We start from the raw sequence: 19,685 nt of genomic DNA on the forward strand, positions 1-19,685 counted from the left end.
TGACCTGATTTTAGTGTCTTATAGTGGAGAAGTTAGGTGTAATAAAGTCAGTCTTAAGGCAGCGATTGCATATGGTTATAATTATTCCTGGAAAGACTTTAACTCACCAGCACTTGGGCCCTTACTACTCAAAAGCCAAGAATTAACTTTTTTATTTCTGTCTACATCTTGGCTGTCGTTTTCCTTTCTTTGAGAGGAGTAGAAGATAAATTATAGTTTGGTAGAGGTTGGGAGTGGGGAACTATAATGAGAAAATATAAAGGGGTTTTCTGTTTTTCTGTCTAGCAAGTAGGTTCGCCTTCCTGTAAGTTTAGTGTGCATATTATGTGACTCGACTGTATATTTTTGGGTTTTTTGATTCGATTTCTCTTTTGATAAAATCATTGAGCATATATAGAAGGGGTTTTAAAGCCTATCCATTCAAGATTCTTCAGAGTAGTTTCTTCTTCAAAGGGTTTTCCTTTTTTCTTGATGAAATGAATTCCCCTTACTTATGCCAGGATTCTGACTATAACGTACCTAACACCAGAAGTGACTAATTTCTCTGTTTTCCAGCTTTCTGAGACCAAGATCTTCACTGCCTCCAATGTCTCTTCAGTTCCTCTGCCTGCAGAGAATGTGACAATCACTGCTGGTCAGAGGCAAGTGTGTGGTAAAATTCAGTATCTTTTCTCAAAGGTTATTTTCTGAGATAGCTATAAAGAAGAGTGGCATTGGACCTTTACAAGCTCCCAAGGTGTTGGTAGTAATGATAACCAAGTCAGATTAGATCTCTTTAGTTGACTGGTAGATTTATAAGAGTTGGCAATAATTAATTTATTGGATGTGAGTTCTATATGTTACAGTTTTAAAATTGATTCTTCCACCTGATTGGTGTGGCCTGGTGATTGAGCGTGGACCCATGCATCAAGAGGTTGCCAGATCGATTCCCGGTCAGGGCACATGCCCAGGTTGTGGGCCAAATCCCCAGTGGGGGGCATGTAGGAGGCGGCTAGTCGATGTTCTCTATCATTGATGTTTCTCTCTCCCTCTCTTTTCCTCTCTCTCTAAAATCAACAAAGAAAAAAAATTAAAAATAAATTTTCAAAAAGTAAAAAGAAATAAAAATAAAATTGATTCACACCCCCAAATAGTCATTTAATTACATAGGTAAGCCTCACAGGCGTTGATTAAAACTTAGCATAATAGCTTAGTCCCACAGGATGGCCGTTGTGTCAGAGGTCAGCAGCAAATGGGTACCCAGGCTACCACACTCCTTCTCTGCTGACTACAAATTTGGGGGGATTTTTTTCTTCAGGTTCACTAATTTGCTAGAATGACTCACAGTACTCAGGAAAGAGATTTTTTTAAAAAATATTTTTTGTTCATTGATTTAGAGAGAGGAAGAGGGAGAGAGAGGTAGACATAGATGAAAGACAGCTGTCTCCTGCATGCACCCCACTGGAGATGGGTCCCACAACCTGGGCATGTGCTCTGACTGGAAATCGAACCAGCAGCCTCTTGGTGCGTGGGTTGACGCTCAACCAGTGAGCCGCACCAGCTGGGCTAGAAAAGGGGTTTTCTTGCCGTTACTGGTTTATTTCAACTAGTGCTCAGGAACAGCCAAATGGAAGAGATGCATAGGGTCAAGTATGAGGGATGGGGTACAGAGCTTCCATGTCCTCTCTGGTTATGTTGCCCTCCCACCAGCACATTGAGGTGTTCACCTACCTAGAGGTCATTGTATCTCATTGTTCAAGAAATTTTGTTTTTTTATCCTCACCTGAGGACATTTTTCTACTTTTCTTCAGATAGAGTGTGGGAGGGAGAGGAAGAGAGAGAGAAACATTGACGTGAAAGGGACACATCCAGTGGCTGCCTCCCACATGACCCCAACCAGGGCTGGGGATTAATTGCAATCGAGGTACGTGCCATTGATGGGAATTGAACCCGAGTTTCATCCGTCCACAGGCTGACGCTCTATCCACTGAGTCAAACCAGCCAGGGCAAGAGGTTTTTTTTTTTAATCAGTTTTTTATAATGATTAAGTCATTAGTGATTGAGTTTAATGTACAGCTATCCTCCCTCCCTAGAAATGGGTGGAGTATAGTAGGGCTGAAAGTTCTAACACTCTAATCACATTGGGGTTTCTGTTCACCAGATCTGATTTTGAAGGTCTGTGGGAGGTCCCACCCAAAGTAACCTCATGATTGGAAGGAGGTCATTAGTAACAAAAGATCCCTCTATCAGGACATTTGAAGGGTTTTAGTAGTTCTGTGACAAAAACTAGGGGCAAAGCACAAATACATATTTTTATTATGCCATAGATAACTTGAAATTTTATAAAAGTTGGGGGAAATTTTCCAAAATCTTTTTTGTTCCAAAGCCACTTGAAACTAGTATTATAGTGTATGGTTTTATGTATTGGTAATGGCAGGTTTTCGGTATTAAAAAATTGCGGGTAAATTTTGCCCTGGCTGGTGTGGCTCAGTTGGTTGAGAGTGATCCCATGCACCGAAAGGTCACTGGTTTTATTCCCAGTCAGGCTGCATATAGAAGGCAGCCAATTAACGTTTCACTCTCACATCTCTTCCTCTCTCTGTAAAAGTCTGTTTTTATTTTTATTTTTTTATTTGTATTTTATTTTATTTATTTATTTTTTTAAATCTTTATTGTTGGGTGTAAAATGTATTACAGATGTTCCACATTTTTCCCCCATTGACCCCCTCCTCCCCACTCCCGCCCCCCTCCCACCTTTTCCCACACTACTGTCTGTGTCCATTGGTTATGCATATAGGTTCTTTGGTTTATTTCTTCCCACCCCCCCTAACCCCTTTCCCTTAGAGGTTTGTCAGTCTAGCAATGAATTTGTACTTCTTAATCCCTTCACCTTTTTCACCCACTCCCCCAACCCCCCTCCCAACTGGCAACCAACAAAATGTTCTCTGTATCTATGAGAATGTTTCTGTTCTACTTGTTCATTTTGTTTGTAGATTCCATTGTCGATAGATATGTATTCATTGCCATTTTGTTTGTTCATACATTTTATCTTTTTCTTCAAAAAGACCCTTCATCATTTCATATAATAATGGTTTGGTAGTGATGAACTCCTTTAACTTTTTCTTGTCTGGGAAAGTTTTTATATGTCCATCGATTCTAAATGACAGCTTTGCAGGATAGAGTAATCTTGGTCGTAGATTCTTGGTTTTCATCACTCTGAATATTTCTTGCCACTCCCTTCTGGCCTGCAAAGTTTCTTTTGAGAAATCAGCTGACAGCCTAATGGGAACTCCCTTATAGGTAACTAGCTGCCTTTCTCTTGCTACTTTTTTTTTTTTTTTTTTTTAATCCTCATCCGAGGACATTTTTCCATTTTTTGTACAGACAGAGTGGGAGGGAGAGAGAGGGAAACATCGATGTGAAAGGGACACATCGAGTGGTCGCCACCCGCACAACCAACCAGGGCCGGGGACAAACTGCAACCGAAGTACGTGCCCTTAGCGGGAACCGAACCCGGGTCTCTCCGGACCGCAGGCGGACGCTCTAACCGCTGAGCCAAACCGGCCAGGGCTCTCTCTTGCTACTTTTAAGATTCTCTCTTTGTCTTGAACCTTTTGCGTTTTGATGATGATGCGTCTTGGTGTGGGCCTCTTGGGGTTCATCTTGTTTGGGACTCTCTCTGTGCTTCCTGGAATTGTATGTCTGTTTCCTTCACCAAGTTAGGAAAGTTTTCTGCCATTATTGTTTCAAACAGATTTTAGATTTCTTGTTCTCTCTCTTCTTCTTCTGGCACACCCAAGATGCGAATGTTGGCACTCCTGAAGTTGTCCCAGATGCTCCTTACACTATCCTCATTTTTTTGGATTCTTTTTTCTTTTTGCTGTCCTGATTGGGCATTTTTTGCTTCCTTATATTCCAAATTGATGGTTTGCTCCTTGGATTTACCTACTCTATTATTGAAGCTGTGTGAATTATTCTTTATTTCAGTTAATTTCTCCTTCAATTCTAACTGTGTATCCATGATTTCTAACTGGTCCTTTTTTATGCTCTTGAGGCCCTCCCCAAGTTCACTGAGGTTCTCACTAAGTTCATTGAGCATACTTATAAGCAGTATTTTGAACTCAGTATCTGTTAGGATGCTTATCTCCATTTTGCTTAGTTATTTTATTGGGGTTTTGTTCTGTTCTTTAATTTGGGACCTGTTTCTTTGTCTCCTCATTTTGGCTGCCTCCCTGTGTTTGTTTCAGTGTATTACTTAATGAGAGGCATGGGGCTCGCTGCTTGTTTGAAAGAATTTAGGAAAAACCTGAAGCAGGATCCAAGACAGGCCAATCCTATGGTTAAGCAAGTGGCAACAGCTTGGGTGGGCTTGAAAGTTGGGTGGGGCGGGGCCTCAGGGAGTCACCAGGGCGGGGCTACCAGTGTGAGCCAGGTTGCTGGAGTCCCAGATATGGCGACTGTCTGCCGCCCCCCCGGGAAGGGCTCACCAAAGGAACAAAGGCCTCTTAACAGCACATTTGTCCCCGAGAAAGCCCCCTCTCCAGCCCTCGCTCCAGTGCCAAACAGCTCAGTTCTTCCCTGTATGTCTCTGGCGTCCCTGGAACTGCCTCCCCTCCAAGCTTAGAGGGAGAGAGTCTGATAAGTTTGTGGGCGGGCCCTTTAAGGAGCTGCCTGGGCTCCAGCCGCTTCAGCTTCCCTGAGCCTCAGTTCCCATTGGTTTTTCCAGCCAGAAGTTATGGGGACTTCTCTTCCTGGCACTGGAACCCTGAGCGGGGCACCTGGTGTGGGACGGGGACCCCTCAGTCCTCAGGAAGGACCTACCCAGCCGCGGGAGCCTCCTGAGTTTTATCCACAACACTTGGGTGTGGGACCAGCCTGTTGCGCTGCCGCCCCTCACACCTCCGCCTCTGCTACCAGTCTGGATGTGGCTGTTGCTTTAATTTCGTAGTTGTAGGACTTCCATTCAGCTCGATTTCAGGCGGTTTTGAATGATGGTTGTTCTGGCCCTGGCCAGTTTGGCTCAGCGGTTAGAGCATCGGCCTGCGGTCTAGAGAGACCTGGGTTCGGTTCCCGCTAAGGGCGTGTAACTCGGTTGCAGTTTGTTCCTGGCCCTGGTTGGTCGTGCGGGTGGCAGCCGCTTGATGTGTCCCTTTCCCATCAATGTTTCTCTCATTCTCTCTTCCTCTCTCTCCCTTCTATCTGAGCAAAAAAAATGGAAAAATGTCCTCGAGTGAGGATAAAAAAAAAAAAGAATGATGGTTGTTCTGTAGTTTAGTTGTAACTTTGATGTGGTTGTGGGAGGATGCGATACCACGTTTACCTACGCTGCCATCTTGACCGGCTGTCTAAAAGTCTATTTTTAAAAATTAGTACAGCCCTGGCCAGTTTGGCTCAGCGGTTGGAGCATCACCCCAAGGACCAATGAGTCGCAGATTCAATTCCGGTCAATGGCGTGTATCTCCGTTGCTATTCCTCCCTGCCCTGGTCAGGGTCATATGGGAGGCAACCAGTCAATGTGTCCCTCTCGCATTAATGTTTACCTCCCTCCCTCCCTCCCTCCCCCTCTCTCTCTCTCCCTCCCCCTCTCTCTCTCTCTTTCTCCCTCCCTCCCTCCCCCTTCCTCCTACTTTATCTGAAGATAAATGGAAAAAATACCCTTGGGTGAGGATTTAAAAAATAATAAATACAAAATTAGTACATTTGGGCCCAATTATCAAGCTGCTGTATTAAAACTAATATTTGATATTTCATTAAATTAACTACTAAATAAAATATTTAACGTGGTTGACAACATTATTAGAACATAGCTAGATAACTACAGTGGCTCTTGTATATCAGTTACTTTTGGTAAATTAAGCATTTCAGTCAGGACTTTGTGTTTCTGGAGGGTGACACAAATGTTTGAGTTGAGTGTTGGGGAATGCTGGAATGTTAAGCATTACTCATAAGATCCTCCTCTTCCTATCCATTAGAATTGACCTTGCTGTTCTGTTGGGGAAGACACCATCTTCAATGGAGAATGATTCATCTAATCTGGATCCATCTCAGGCTCCTTCGCTTGCCCAGCCTCTGGTGTTCAGTAACTCGAAGCAGAGTACCATATCACAGCCTGCTTCTGGGAACACATTTTCTCATCATAGTATGGTAAGTAGGAAACATGGTGTATCCTAACCAAACTTGCCTGCCAAACTCTTACAGACAGTAATTCATTCTAGTGAGAATCATAAGTTTGGGGCAGGGTAAAGCATCCTTTTCTGTCCTAAGCAGCCCAGGGTGTAGAGATGTTGAGTTGGATAGTTAGGGATAGCTATTGAAGAGAACTTAACTTCAGACATACTGAATCTTATGAAAATGAATACTCATTGTGCTGAACTTTGTATGCTATTCTTTTTTCTTTAAGTCCTCACCCCAGGAGATTTTTACATTTATCTTTAGAGAAAGTGGGAGGGAGGGAGGGAGGGAGGGAGGAAGAGAGAAACATCGATGTGAGAGACACATTGATTGGTTGCTAGTTGCATGACCCTTGGGGCCAGGGATGAACTGCAACTGAGGTACATGCCTTTGGGCAGAATCAAACCCAGGGGCTGCAGGCCGACACTCTACCCACTGAACCAAACTGGCCAGGGCTTGAAGAGAGAAAAATCAATGGCATCAACAATTTCCAATCCTTTTAACAATAGGAAGTTATAGTTGTTCTCTATTTATTGATAGGAGCAGAATTGCCATATATATTTATTTAAACCAGACATTTCTGGACTAGGTTTCCAGAAACTTAGAGTCTTCCTAAAACTTCCTCTTACTAGTTGTTTTTCCCTTTTTCTCTTAAGTGGTGATAATTATGCTTGCTGTACATATGATGTATTACAGAATTGTATACTTGAAACCTATATAATTTTATTAACCAATATCACCCCAATAAATTTAATTAAAATAATTTTTTAACTTTATTTTTCTTGTTGACGCTATTACAGATGTCCTCATTTCCCCCATTCACCCTGCGCGCCCCCTCCCCCCAGTTTTTTTTGTTTTGTTGTTAATCCTCACCTGAGGATATTTTTTCATTGCTTTTTATTTTTTAAAGCACTTAATTTTTTTTTATAAATATGTTTTTATTTATTTTTTTAGAGGAAGGGAGAAAGAAATAGACACATCAATATGAAAGAGAAATATTGATGGGCTGCCTCCTGCAGGCTGGTCCCCTCTGGGGATTGAGCTCACAACCCAGGCATGTGCCCTGACCGGGAATCGAACTAGGACCTCTCAGTCCATGGAACAATGCTCAGTCCACTGAGTCACACCAGCCAGGCTCCATTGCTTTTTAGAGTAAAGGGGCGGGCAGGGGTGGAAGAGAGAAACATGCATGTCTCACAAGGATTGGTTGCCTCTTTTAAGTGCTTGCTGTGCCTATCTTATAGGGCTTTAGGAAGATAATGGATAAGGGCAATACAAATATGGTGGCAGTAGTGCTGTTACTTATTAATAACGTAGAACGCTTATGTCATGTGACTTCATTCAGAACATTTCTCTTTTTTTTTTAATTCAAGATTATTAGTTGTGGCAAAGGAATAATTTCAGCTAAACAGATGATGCAAAGATCAATTTTCTTTTTTTTTCTTTTTTTTTTTTTATCCTCACCCGAGGACACTTTTTCATTCTTTGTTCAGGTAAAGCAGGAGGGGGAGAGAGAGAGAGAGAGAGAGAGAGAGAAACATCGATGTGAAAGGGACACATCGAGTGGCTGCCACCCGCACGACCAACCAGGGCCGGGGACAAACTGCAACCGAGGTACATGCCCTTAGCGGGAACCGAACCCGGGTCTCTCTGGACCGCAGGCCGACGCTCTAACCGCTGAGCCAAACCGGCCAGGGCAAGATCAATTTTCTTATAGTCAGTAAATCTTAACAAGTACTGCTTTTTCTCTTTTTCTTTGCTTTTTCTCTTTGCTTTTTCCTTTCTTTTCTCTTTATTTTTTGGTGGAGGGATACTCTTGTTTTAAGAGGTACAGGACTATGTGTGTGCATATAATTTAATTTTTCTAGGAGTAGGGTTATAGTAATTATTTTAACTAGAAAACTACTAAGGTAGCCTTTAATCCAGAATTCTATCAGTTTTTAACTGTTGTCTTAAAATTTTTTTTGTGTTAATTATTTGGTGGTTGATGTTCTGCCATAAATGAAAGGTGACAGGTGAGAAAAAGTAGAAGAGGTTGAAAGGGAAAGGAATGAGGGATTAAAAAGAGAAAGAAGCCCTGGCCGGTTGGGCTCAGTGGTTAGAGCGTCGGCCTGCGGTCTGGAGAGACCCGGGTTCGGTTTCCGCTACGAGCACATACCTTGGTTGCAGTTTGTCCCCGGCCCTGGTTGGGTCATGTGGGTGGCAACCACTCGATGTGTCCCTTTCACATCGTGTTTCTCTCTCTCTCTCTCTCTCTCCCTCCCTCCCACTCTGTCTGAACAAAATATGGAAAAATGTCCTCGGGTGAGGATAAAGAAATAAAAAATAAAATAAAAAGAGAAAGAAGAGAGAAACAAAATGGGACAAAGGTTGTAAGAAGGTGAAACAGAGATCAGGAAATAGCCTCTAAGAGATATGACTGGAAAATGTCGTTAAGGGCTTTATATCTCTTTAAATTGACTTTTTAAAGTTTTCAAATTACTTTCACTTACCCCAACATTTTATTTAATGTGTGTCATATGATATGTGAAAATACGTATAAATGTTATTGTTTCTTCTCATTACCTGTATTAATTGCTGTGCTATTTAATGTTTCCTTTCCATTGAGAATAAATGCTAGAGGATTGATTTTCCTTAAAATTTAATAGATGTGAATAATACAGGAGCTCCCTAATAATTATCATTATATGTGATGGTTAAGTAATTTTTTTTTTTTAATCCTCACCCAAGGACATTTTTTCCAGTTTTTGTTCGGATAGAGTGGGAGGGTGGGAGGGAGGGAGAGAGAGAGAGAGAAACATCGATGTGAAAGGGACACATCGAGTGGCTGCCACCCGCATGACCCAACCAGGTCCGGGGACAAACTGCAACCAAGGTACATGCCCTTAGCGGGAACTGAACCCTGGTCTCTCTGGACCGTAGGCTTGATGCTCTATCCGCTGAGCCAAACTGGACAGGATTGTTAAGTAATTTTTTTTATGCCTTTAATGTAATGCTTTGCACTTGCAGAATATTTGCTAATCATTGCTGTGTGAAATTATCTCTGCCACAATCCCATACTTTCAACTAGACTTCTGATTTTTTTGTTTGTTTGTTTTTATATAATCTTGGGATATAGGCTGAAGTGGGAGAAAATGTCCTACTGTGAGTTGGACAGACGGGTTGCATTGCTCAATCATGATGATGATGATGATGATGATGATGATGATGGTACGGTTAAATAAGAACTTAAGCCTGGCTGGTGTGGCTCAGTGGTTGAGCATCGATCGTTCCGTGCACCAAGAGGTCACCGGTTCGATTTCCCGTCAGGGCACATGCCCAGGTTGTGGACTAAATCCCCAGTGGGGGCATGCAGGAGGCAGCCAGTCGATGTTCTCATCAATGTTTCTGTCTTTCTCTCCCTTTCCCTTACCCTCTAAAAAAAAATTAAAACAAAAAAAGAACTTAAGGCCCTGACCAGTGTAGCTCAGTGGTTGGAGTGTGGAAAGGTTTGTCGGTTTGATTCCCAGTTGAGGGCACATACCTGGGTTGCAGGTTCGATCCCCAGTGGGTTTGGGAGGCAGCCATTCGATGTGTCTCTCACATCTCTCTCTCTCTCTCTCTCCCCTGCTCCTCCCACCCCTCCCCTTCCCCTCTTCCTCTGTCATTGCCCCTCCTTCCAATCTCTGAAAAATCAATGGAAAAAGTGTCCTCAGGTGAGGATTTAAAAAAAGAACTTAAGGAAAAGGAGATGAAATCTAGGTGGTTTCTTAGAGTAGTCAAGGTCACATGGTTCATCTTCTGAGCTGGGCTGATAGTTGTACTTGATAGCAGGCAATAGAGAGAATCTCCCAACAGCATTAAGAATAAATTGTGCTTTGTTACCATGATTACCCTATAGAACTTGGATACACACAGAGAAAAGAATCACATCGTACTGACTCATTTGTTTGTCTAATGTAGAAGGTGGGATGGCCCCTAAAGTTGTGTTCGCTTATATGCTAGTTGTTAGCATCGTTGAGATGAGGCACCCAGTTAGTTGTGTTTGTTCCCTTTTTTCTAATCCTCACCCTAGGACATACTTAGGGAGAGGAGAGAAGGAGGGAGAAAGAAAGAGAGATATCTGTTGGATTTGTACACTTCCCAACTAGGGATTGAACCCAAAACCCAGGTGTGTACCCTGACCCGGAATCAAACTGGCAAGCTTTTTCAGTGCACAGTATGATGTTCAACCAACTGAGCCACTCCAGCCAGGTTGTTTTTGTTCCTTCTGAACTGTGTAGTGGAACGGGCAAAGACCTTGATGGCTGAAGTAAAATGTTATATTAACTTCACATTAATTTAATAATCAAGTATTGCTTGATTTTAGACTTTAAAAGGGGGGAAAATCCCCTAGTCACTAGAGCTTTATCCCTGAGGTGGAGGGAGGAGGAAGTGCTGATACAGGTATAAATTTTTTTTTATCCTCACTTGGGGACATTTTTGCTTTTTTTTTTTTTTTTATCTTGAGATAGAGCAAGAGGGAGAGAGGGAGGAAGAGAGAGAGAGAGAAACATCGATGTAAGAGAGAGACATCGAGTGGCTGCCTCCCACAGGACCCTAGGTGGGGCCGGGGCCATATTGCAGCTGAGGTGTGTGCCCTTAGCAGGAACCGGAACTGATGCTCAAATCGCTGAGCCAAACCGGCCAGGGCAGGGCGCAAGTATAAATTTAAATAGCTTTTGTTATTGGTGTGGCTCAGTGGTTGATTGCTGGGCCCATGCACCAAAAGGTCGCAGGTTCGATTCCCAGTCAGGGCACATGCCCAGGTTTTGGGCCCAGTCCCCAGTAGGGGGCACGTAGGAGGTGGGCAGTCGATGTTCTGTCTCTCTGATGTTTCTGTCGCTCTCATCCTCTCTCTAAACTCAATAAAGAAAAACAAAATAAAAAATAAATGCATTTTAATAGTTCTCATTTCTACTGAGTCTGTGTGTTCCATGCACATTTTAAATGATTTACATAACATTATTTGTTTAATTCTCCTACAATTTTATTAGGTACTACCTTTATTTCTATTTTCAGGTAAAAATGAGATACAGAAAAAATTACTTTTCTGTGGTTACATAGCTGGGATTTGAATCTAGATAGTCTGATTCCATAGCTTATACTCTAAACGGACTATGGTATGTATTCAGTCTGGTGACAATCTTTACTTGTCTCGTTTATACGGGCTCTCACTGTGGATAAGTGTCTTTTTTTCTTCTTGTTTTATTGCTCTTTAGAGAGAAAGGAAGGGAAAGGGAGAGAGAGAGAGAAACATCGAGAAAGAACATCAGTTGGTCACGTCCAGCATGCCCCCCCCCCCCCGGCTGGGGATTTGACCCACAACCTGGCAACCTGGGCATGTGCCCTAACTGGGAGTCGAACTGGTGACCTTTTGGTGCATGGGTTGAAGTTCAGCCACTGAGCTACACCAGCTGGGCTGGATAAGTGTCTTTTTGAGTAGTTAGCAAGGTTGTTGACTGTAGATTTCTCTAATCTCTGTGTTGATTTACAGGTGAGCATGTTAGGGAAAGGATTTGGTGATGTCAGTGAAGCTAAAGGTGGCAGCACCACAGGCTCCCAGTTCTTGGAGCAATTCAAGACTGCTCAGGCCCTGGCTCAGTTGGCAGCTCAGCATTCTCAATCTGGAACCACCACCACCTCCTCTTGGGACATGGGCTCCACCACACAATCCCCATCGCTGGTGCAGTATGGTGAGAAAAATGGAAAGTGAATTGAATTCTTTAAGCATTGGAGCATTACTGTCAAGAGGCTGGCAGGAGTAGGAGGTGGAGAATATGTCCTGAAGTAAGAAGGACTGCTAACTGGCTGGTTTTCTATACTAATTACCCCTAGTCACTTGGGCTGACTTCAGAAAGCTGGGGAATAATAAAAAGTTGAGGCTGTAAATTCTTTAATTAAATTTAGCTATATATACCTGTAGTCTCTTGACCTGGGGATTTTTTGGATTTCCCTAGATTTATCTTTAGTGTTCGAAAACAGCATCATTTTAGGGCTTTATAATCTAAATATGGATAGGTCCTAGATTCCTGTCTTACACAGGCAGGGTACTAGTGTTGATTCATTTAGGCTCCTAGGCTCTACTTAAGAACATAAATGAACCAATGATTGTCGCCTACAGAAATGAGATTGTCTTTTTTTTTTTTTTTTTTTTTTTTTAATCCTCACCCGAGGACATTTTTCCATTTTTTGTTCAGATAGAGTGGAGGGAGGGAAAGAGAGAAACATTGACGTGAAAGGGACACATCAAGTAGTTGCCACCTGCACAACCCAACCAGGGCCAGGGACAAACTGCAACTGAGGTACATTCCCTTAGCGGGGACCAAACCCGGGTCTCTCTGGACCACAGGCTGACGCTCTACCGCTGAGCCAAACTGGCCAGTGCGAGATTATGTCTTAAAAGAGGACCTGTTTATGTGAGGTTCTGATCCTGAGGGCCTACTTCATGGCTCTAGAGCAGGCTAATAGCATTTTCTTAAGGTTCATCAGTATCTCTGGCCTTATACATACTGGGTTTATTCATGCAGATTTGAAGAACCCAAATGATTCAACAGTGCACAGCCCCTTTACAAAGCGCCAGGCTTTTACCCCATCTTCAACCATGATGGAGGTGTTCCTTCAGGAGAAGCCATCCGCAGTGGCTACCTCCACAGCTGCACCTCCACCCCCCTCTTCTCCTCTACCAAGCAAATCCACCTCGGCTCCACAAATGTCTCCTGGGTCTTCAGACAACCAATCCTCTAGCCCTCAGCCGGCTCAGCAAAAACTGAAACAGCAGAAGAAAAAAGCCTCCTTGACTTCTAAGGTACTTGAACTTTTAGATAGATACTATCTTAGAGCAAGAGATTGTGTGATTTGGAAGTAAACTATGCTCACTACTATATCACCAGTGTCTTGAGGATGTATGATTTGGGAATTGAGATTATAAGGGTATAGTTTGGAAAATTGAAGCAAGAATTTTTTATTATTGTTATAGTAATGTTGCAATAAATCATTATTTTCTCTCCTCTACAGATTCCTGCTCTGGCTGTGGAGATGCCTGGCTCAGCAGATATCTCAGGGCTAAACCTACAGTTCGGGGCATTGCAGTTTGGGTCAGAGCCTGTCCTTTCTGATTATGAGTCCACTCCCACCACGAGCGCCTCTTCAAGCCAGGCTCCCAGTAGCCTCTATACCAGCACGGCCAGGTAAAGGAAACCTCAGTCATAAGACTTCTTTTATTAAGTTTTTACCACTTTTTCTAAGTCTCTTGCTGATTCTTCAAACTCTGGGGATGCCAAGTCTCTGACTGAGAAAAAAGTAGCCACTTTAAAAGTAGCACCTAAAAATATCATTACTAGGATTACCTGTAACTCTAAACAGATACACGTATACCCCTTGAGTACTTCTAGAATGGCCAAGCACAGTTCTTACAGATGTGTGCAGCACCTCTAATGGAAAGTAATACTTTGGCTTTTGCCACAGGTAGAAATGCTTTTGACACTTTGAGCCCTTTGGTTTGGGACTTAGGCCTATGAAGGGTGTAACTTTGAACTCCTAAGAAGGAGGTAGCCTTGATATATTATACAGATTAAAAGGAACCTTTCTAGTAGAAATTTTTCTACCTCCTCTGATAGCTTCAGGGAGGGCCATCTTAAGCAATAGAAAATTCTGGAGGAATTTTAGGGGACTGGGCTGTTTCTCTCAATCCTTAGAATTAAAATGAATGAATGAATGTTTGGTCCTAGCCTAGATCTATTGAATCTTACGCCATTATTGCATGAGAATATTTTAAAAGTTCCACTCAGAGAGTTCTATAGTAACCTTATATATTTTTCTTTTTAATTTTTATTTCCTTTATTGATTTTGGAGAGAGAGAGAGAAACATCAATGAGAGAACCATCGATTGGCTGCCTCCTGCATGCTCCACATTTGGGATCTGGCCCACAACCTGGGCATATATCCCGACCAGGAATCGAACCAGCGACCTCCTTGTGCAGGGTTTGACACTCAACCACTGAGCCACACAGGCCAGACTACAATAACCTTATATTTAATGGGTTTTTTGAGAGAGCCAAATTCCTTAAAATGCATATGAGCAAAAGATGACTTTCTCATGCTTAGAGTTCATGTTATGATGAAGGGACCAAGATATCTTTCTGTTGACCTTTAGCCTCTTACAACAGCAGAGTGTGGGGGGACAAGAACAATTTTAAACTCCATTCTTAATTCAAATGCCTGACTCTGTAGGATGTGGAAATGCCTTCAGTCTTCAGGAGAAAATGGTCGTGGTTTTATTTGTTGCTGGAAATTTTCGTTTTGATTGTAATCAACTTTAGTAGTAGATTGCTACCGTTTCTTTATTATCAGTTGATCTGCTTTATTTAATTTCTCTGAGATTTTCCTTCTTCATGCCCACAGTGAATCTTCATCCACAATTTCATCTAACCAGAGTCAGGAGTCCGGTTATCAGAGTGGCCCAATTCAGTCGACAACCTATACCTCCCAAAACAATGCTCAGGGCCCTCTATATGAACAGAGATCCACACAGACTCGGCGGTACCCCAGCTCCATCTCTTCATCACCCCAAAAGGACCTGACTCAGGCAAAGGTAGTGGCTTTATGAGCCCCTGGGCATTGGTTAGGAGAATAGTGGAAAGAGGCCTTTTATTTCCCCCCCCAATCCCGAGGACATTTTTCCATTTTTTGTTTAGGTAGAGTGGGAGGGAGAGACAGGAAAAGAGAGAGAAAGAGAAACATCAATGCGAAAGGGACACATCGAATAGCTGCCACCCGCACGACCAACCAGGGCTGGGGACAGACTGCAACCGAGGTACGCGCCCTTAGCGGGAACCAAACCCGGTATCTCTGGACCGCAGGCCGACGCTCCAACCGCTGAGCCTAACCGGCCAGGGCGAGGCCTTTTAATATTAGCGTTTTGTTTCTTAACAGATAGTGCTAACACACCTCAGAAGTGCTGATTAAGAAGCTGATAAAAGCACATTTCTGTGGTCAGTGAAATAAAAAATCTTTTTAGCAAGTCTGGAGACTCAGAACCAGAAAACAATTCTTTTTGCACTAAAGAGTCATTCTGTTCAGTAGGATCAGTCTCAAGTACCTGTTTTCTTAGAATATCTGATTGTTAGTGTTCTGGGTGCATATCAGTAGAGCTCACCTTGCTATGCCTTGACTTGGTGAGGGGGATAGCATATGCCAGGTGATTTGGAGTGATTGTCAGATGCAGCCAGAAAAATAGGTGACTTGGCTGAACTGCCTTACTCCCACATCATCCCTTAGAGATCACTGGATTTGGGCCTTTTCCTATATCCATTTTGGGTTTGGGATCTATTCAGTAATGTGGGGTTTGCTTTCTGTAGCTTTGGGTCACACAGGGTTGGTATATCTTTTTTTAAAATAGTTTTTATTGATGTTTTATAAAGAGAGGAAGGGAGAGATGGATACATCGATGTGAGAGAGAAACGTTGATTAGCTGCTTCCTGCACACCCCCTCTGGGGACGATGGAGCCTACAATCCAGGCGTGCTCAGTCCATGGGATGATACTCAGTCAACTGAGCCACACCAGCCTTTTTGGTTTTATTTTTAATTTTTGTTTTTATTTTGTTGGGATAGTCTAGATGATGTTAATCCTTTGGTTAACTTAACACAGTTTCCCTAGAAATTAAGCTGAATCAGTCAGTGCTAACTTGATCTGTTCACTTGTTTGTCTGTTTCTCCTGTTTTTTGTATCAGAATGGATTCAGTTCTGTGCAGGCCACGCAGTTACAGACCACGCAATCTGTTGAAGGTGAGTGTTCTCCAGACTTTTTCCTCCCAGTTGTAGTGTTATTCCTGTCCTTTTCAATATTTTTGCATTTCCTAGATTGTAGTAAAATGGTCAAAACATCTGGTTATAGTCTTAGCTTGATTATATCTTATTATTTAACTTCAAACCAACCTAAGTTTTAGATTGTCTGCCTTAAAATGGTGATAATCCCCTTGGTTCCCTTCACTGCCTGAAACTGAAAACAGCATAGCATTCTACCTAAACACAAATGATCCATTATTAAATAACTGACACTCTTGTCTTCGGGCAGCCTAGGACTGTAGTCACCTCTTCTTTTTTTTTTTTTTATCCTCACCCGAGGACATTTTTTTCCCATTTTTTGCACAGATAGAGTGGGAGGAAGAGAGAGAGAAACATCGACGTGAAAGGGACACATCGAGTGGCTGCCACCCGCACGACCAACCAGGGCCGGGGACAAACTGCAACCGAGGTACATGCCCTTAGCGGGAACCGAACCCGGGTCTCTCCGGACCTCAGGCCGATGGTCTAACCGCTGAGCCAAACCGGCTAGGGCCACCTCTTCTTTTTAACAGAGGGTATTGGGCTTTTTTTGTTTGTTTTTAATATGTTTTTACTGATTTGAGAGAGAAAGAAACATCAATGTGAGAACAAAACATCCGTTGGCTGTCTCCTGCGTTTCTGTTACTGGGGATCGAGCCCCCAACCTGGGCATGTACCCTGACTGGGAATCCAGCTGGTGACCTTTTGATGCATGGGACGATGCTCTACCAACTGATCCACCCTGGCCCAGAGCATCACCTCTCATTTCTTATAGACACTCCCCTTCCTTCCTTTCTTCATTTCCAGGTGCTACAGGCTCTGCAGTGAAATCTGACTCACCTTCCACTTCTAGTATCCCCCCTCTCAGTGAAACGGTATCTGCAGCTTCTTTATTGACTACAACCAATCAGCACTCATCCTCCTTGGGTGGCTTGAGCCACAGTGAGGAGATTCCAAATACTACTACCACACAACACAGCAGGTGATTTGGGGTGAGGATTGGAAGTTGGGGTGGTAATGTAGCAGTTGGTGAGAGCTCTCTGATTCTATCTTATTCCCTCTACTGGTGAAGATCACATTAGCTAAGTAGATGACCTAAAAGTTATTACGGGAAGTGAAGACAAGGGAAGATTCTTTTCTTTTTTCAGCATTCATTCTACCTTTGACTGCTCACTGCCCCTGGCTGGCTATTGTGCTGACCATATTGTCTCAGATTTTCTTGGTCCTATATTCTGCCTTATTTTCTTGCTGTACTTTTTTTTTTTATCCTTACCCGAGGACTTTTTTTTTCTTTTTGCACTTGTCTTCAGGTAGAGCGGGAGGGAGAAAGGGAGGAAGAGAGAGAGAGAGAGAGAGAGAGAAACATCGATGTGAGAGACACATCAGCCAGCTGCCACCCACATGACCCCAACCAGGGCCGGGGACAAACTGCAACCAAGGAATGTGCCCTTAGCGGGAACTGAACCCAGTTCTCTCTAGTCCATGGGCCAATGCTCCAACCGCTGAACCAAACTGGCCAGGGCCTGCTGTACTTTTTTTTAAAGTGTGTTTTTATTGATATTTTAGGGAGAGATGGAAACATCGATGATGTGAGAGAAACATCGATTGGCTGCCTCCTGTATGCCCCCCCACTGGCGATTGGGCCCACAACCCAGGCATGTGCCCTTACCTCTCTCAGTCCATAGGACAATGCCCAATCCACTGAGCCATACTGGCTGGGATCCTGCTGTATTTTTTATTGTGTGTGTGTTTTTGTTGTTAATCTCCCAAGGATATTTTTTTCATTGATTTTTTTTTTTCCCTTAGAGAATGGGAGGGAGGGAGGTGGGGAAAGGGAGAAAGAGAGAAACATCGATGTATCTCTCTCACATCAGTCAGTTGCCTCCTGAATGTGGCCTAACTGGGGCCAGGGATTGAAACTACAACCCAAGTACGTGCTCTAGACTAGAAATTGAACCTGAGACCCTTTGATGTGCAGGCTGACACACTAACCATTGAGCCACATGGGCCAGGGCATCAGAAAGAGGGAAAGAAATATGGATTGGTTGCCTCCTGCATGTGCTCGGACTAGGGCCGAGGATCAAACCTGCAACCCAGGTACATGCCCTTGACTGAGAATTAAACCGGAGATCCTTTCGCTGCTCTAGCCAACTCTAACCACTGAACAACACTGCCCAGGGCTCTTGCTGTATTCTTGACTAAAGCTTCAGGTCAGGTGACCATAGCACTTTAACTCTTGGCAACCTCTTTTTTGTTGACAGCACGTTATCTACTCAGCAGAATACCCTCTCATCATCAACATCTTCTGGGCGCACTTCGACATCCACTCTTTTGGTAAGCATGGTGCTATAAAAGAAGTGTGGTTTTTTTACACTAGAACTGTCCAATCATATGTTTCTTCTAAGAAGGGATTCTGAGGTGGCAAAATGATCATTGATCTGAGGTTGTAGGAAAGGAGTAAAAGGATGTTTGAAGTCAAGAGGGGCAGAAAAATCCAGAAGTATTGTAGAGCTTTGGGCCAATTCTCAAAGCTTTATTAGTGACTTTCCTGAATCTTTATGCGAATTTTTTTTTAAACACTGAAACTTAGTGTGATTTTATATCCTGTAATAAATTTTGTAAGGATATCCTTTCTAATCGGTACATCCATTTTTATTTCTTGGTGTGGGATATGCTGAACCTGAGTCCTGAAAATAATCAGCGTGAGTCTGAGCATCCAATGAAAGTAGAGACCAGTAAAGAGCTTTGTGTCAAATAATTAATTTCACTGTTGTGATTTATAACAGCTATTTGTTTAGTTAAGCTGAGATGGTAAGGAGGACGGCTAACTTAAAAAGGACCCATTTAGTGCAAAGGTTTCTCTGTCTTCTTGCTGGCCAAGTATCATTGGTTTCTGGGGAGTTTGTCCCTACTCTCTCTGCTGCCTTTCTGAACAGGGTGATGGTGTGCAGTGGGTCTGTTGTTACCCTTCTTGCCAGATGACTCCTGGGGAATGTGTACCTGTATTCAGTAATTTATTTTTCTTTCTTTCTTTCTTTTTCTTTTTTTAAATTTGATTTTCTTTATTGATTTTAGAGAGAGAGGAAGGGAGAGGGAGAGAGAGAGAAACATTGATGAGAGAGAACATCGATTAGCTGCCTCCTGCATGCTCCCCACTGGGGATTTGGCCCACAACCTGGGCATATGCCCTGTCTGGGAATCGAACCGGCGATCTCTTGGTGCATGGGTAGGTGCTCAACCACTGAGCCACACCGCTAGGCAGTAATTTCTAACTACTTTGGCAGGGGGCACACTGGTACCCTCCATTAGCCTTTTTAATTGGGAAGTTGACGTGATGATATAATCAGCAGAGAGTATTTATCTTTTCTAACCTATTATGCTAATTGTTGTTTCCTCCTTCTATTACCGTTCCCTCTTTTTGAAGCACACAAGTGTGGAGAGTGAGGTGAATCTTCATTCTTCCTCAAGCACTTTCTCCACCTCGTCCAGCACAGTCTCTGCACCTCCGCCAGTGGTCAATGTCTCCTCCAGTCTCAATAGTGGCAGTAGCCTGGGCCTTAGCCTAGGCAGCAACTCCACTGTCACAGCCTCGACTCGAAGCTCAGTTGCTACAACTTCAGGTAGCCCTGCTAAGAGAACGTGGGTGGCATTCCTTTGGGATGAAGGAGAAAACTAATTGTGTGACAAGAT

At 43.1% G+C, this 19,685-nt stretch overlaps 1 protein-coding gene across 19 annotated transcripts in view; it reads left to right on the plus strand.

The window, feature by feature from the left end:
- The window catches only part of UBAP2L (ubiquitin associated protein 2 like), a 50,987-nt gene that overhangs the window by 18,743 nt on the left and 12,559 nt on the right, over nt 1–19,685 (plus strand). For 14 of the 19 annotated variants that reach the window (XM_036273672.1, XM_036273667.1, XM_036273671.1 and 11 more), the window contains 10 exons: nt 556–641; nt 5,952–6,123; nt 11,666–11,864; nt 12,699–12,976; nt 13,186–13,358; nt 14,572–14,761; nt 15,902–15,956; nt 16,803–16,977; nt 18,257–18,329; nt 19,420–19,615. In XM_036273672.1, coding sequence (XP_036129565.1) covers nt 556–641; nt 5,952–6,123; nt 11,666–11,864; nt 12,699–12,976; nt 13,186–13,358; nt 14,572–14,761; nt 15,902–15,956; nt 16,803–16,977; nt 18,257–18,329; nt 19,420–19,615 — 1,597 coding nt within the window. Of the gene's footprint in view, nt 1–555; nt 642–5,951; nt 6,124–11,665; nt 11,877–12,698; nt 12,977–13,185; nt 13,359–14,571; nt 14,762–15,901; nt 15,957–16,802; nt 16,978–18,256; nt 18,330–19,419; nt 19,616–19,685 lie in introns of all 19 variants that reach the window. The other 5 variants (XM_036273664.1, XM_036273665.1, XM_036273676.1 and 2 more) reach the window with 1 other exon arrangement.

Source organism: Molossus molossus, unplaced genomic scaffold (genome assembly GCF_014108415.1).
Source record: "Molossus molossus isolate mMolMol1 unplaced genomic scaffold, mMolMol1.p scaffold_m16_p_20, whole genome shotgun sequence".
In the NCBI taxonomy this organism is placed as follows: domain Eukaryota; kingdom Metazoa; phylum Chordata; class Mammalia; order Chiroptera; family Molossidae; genus Molossus; species Molossus molossus.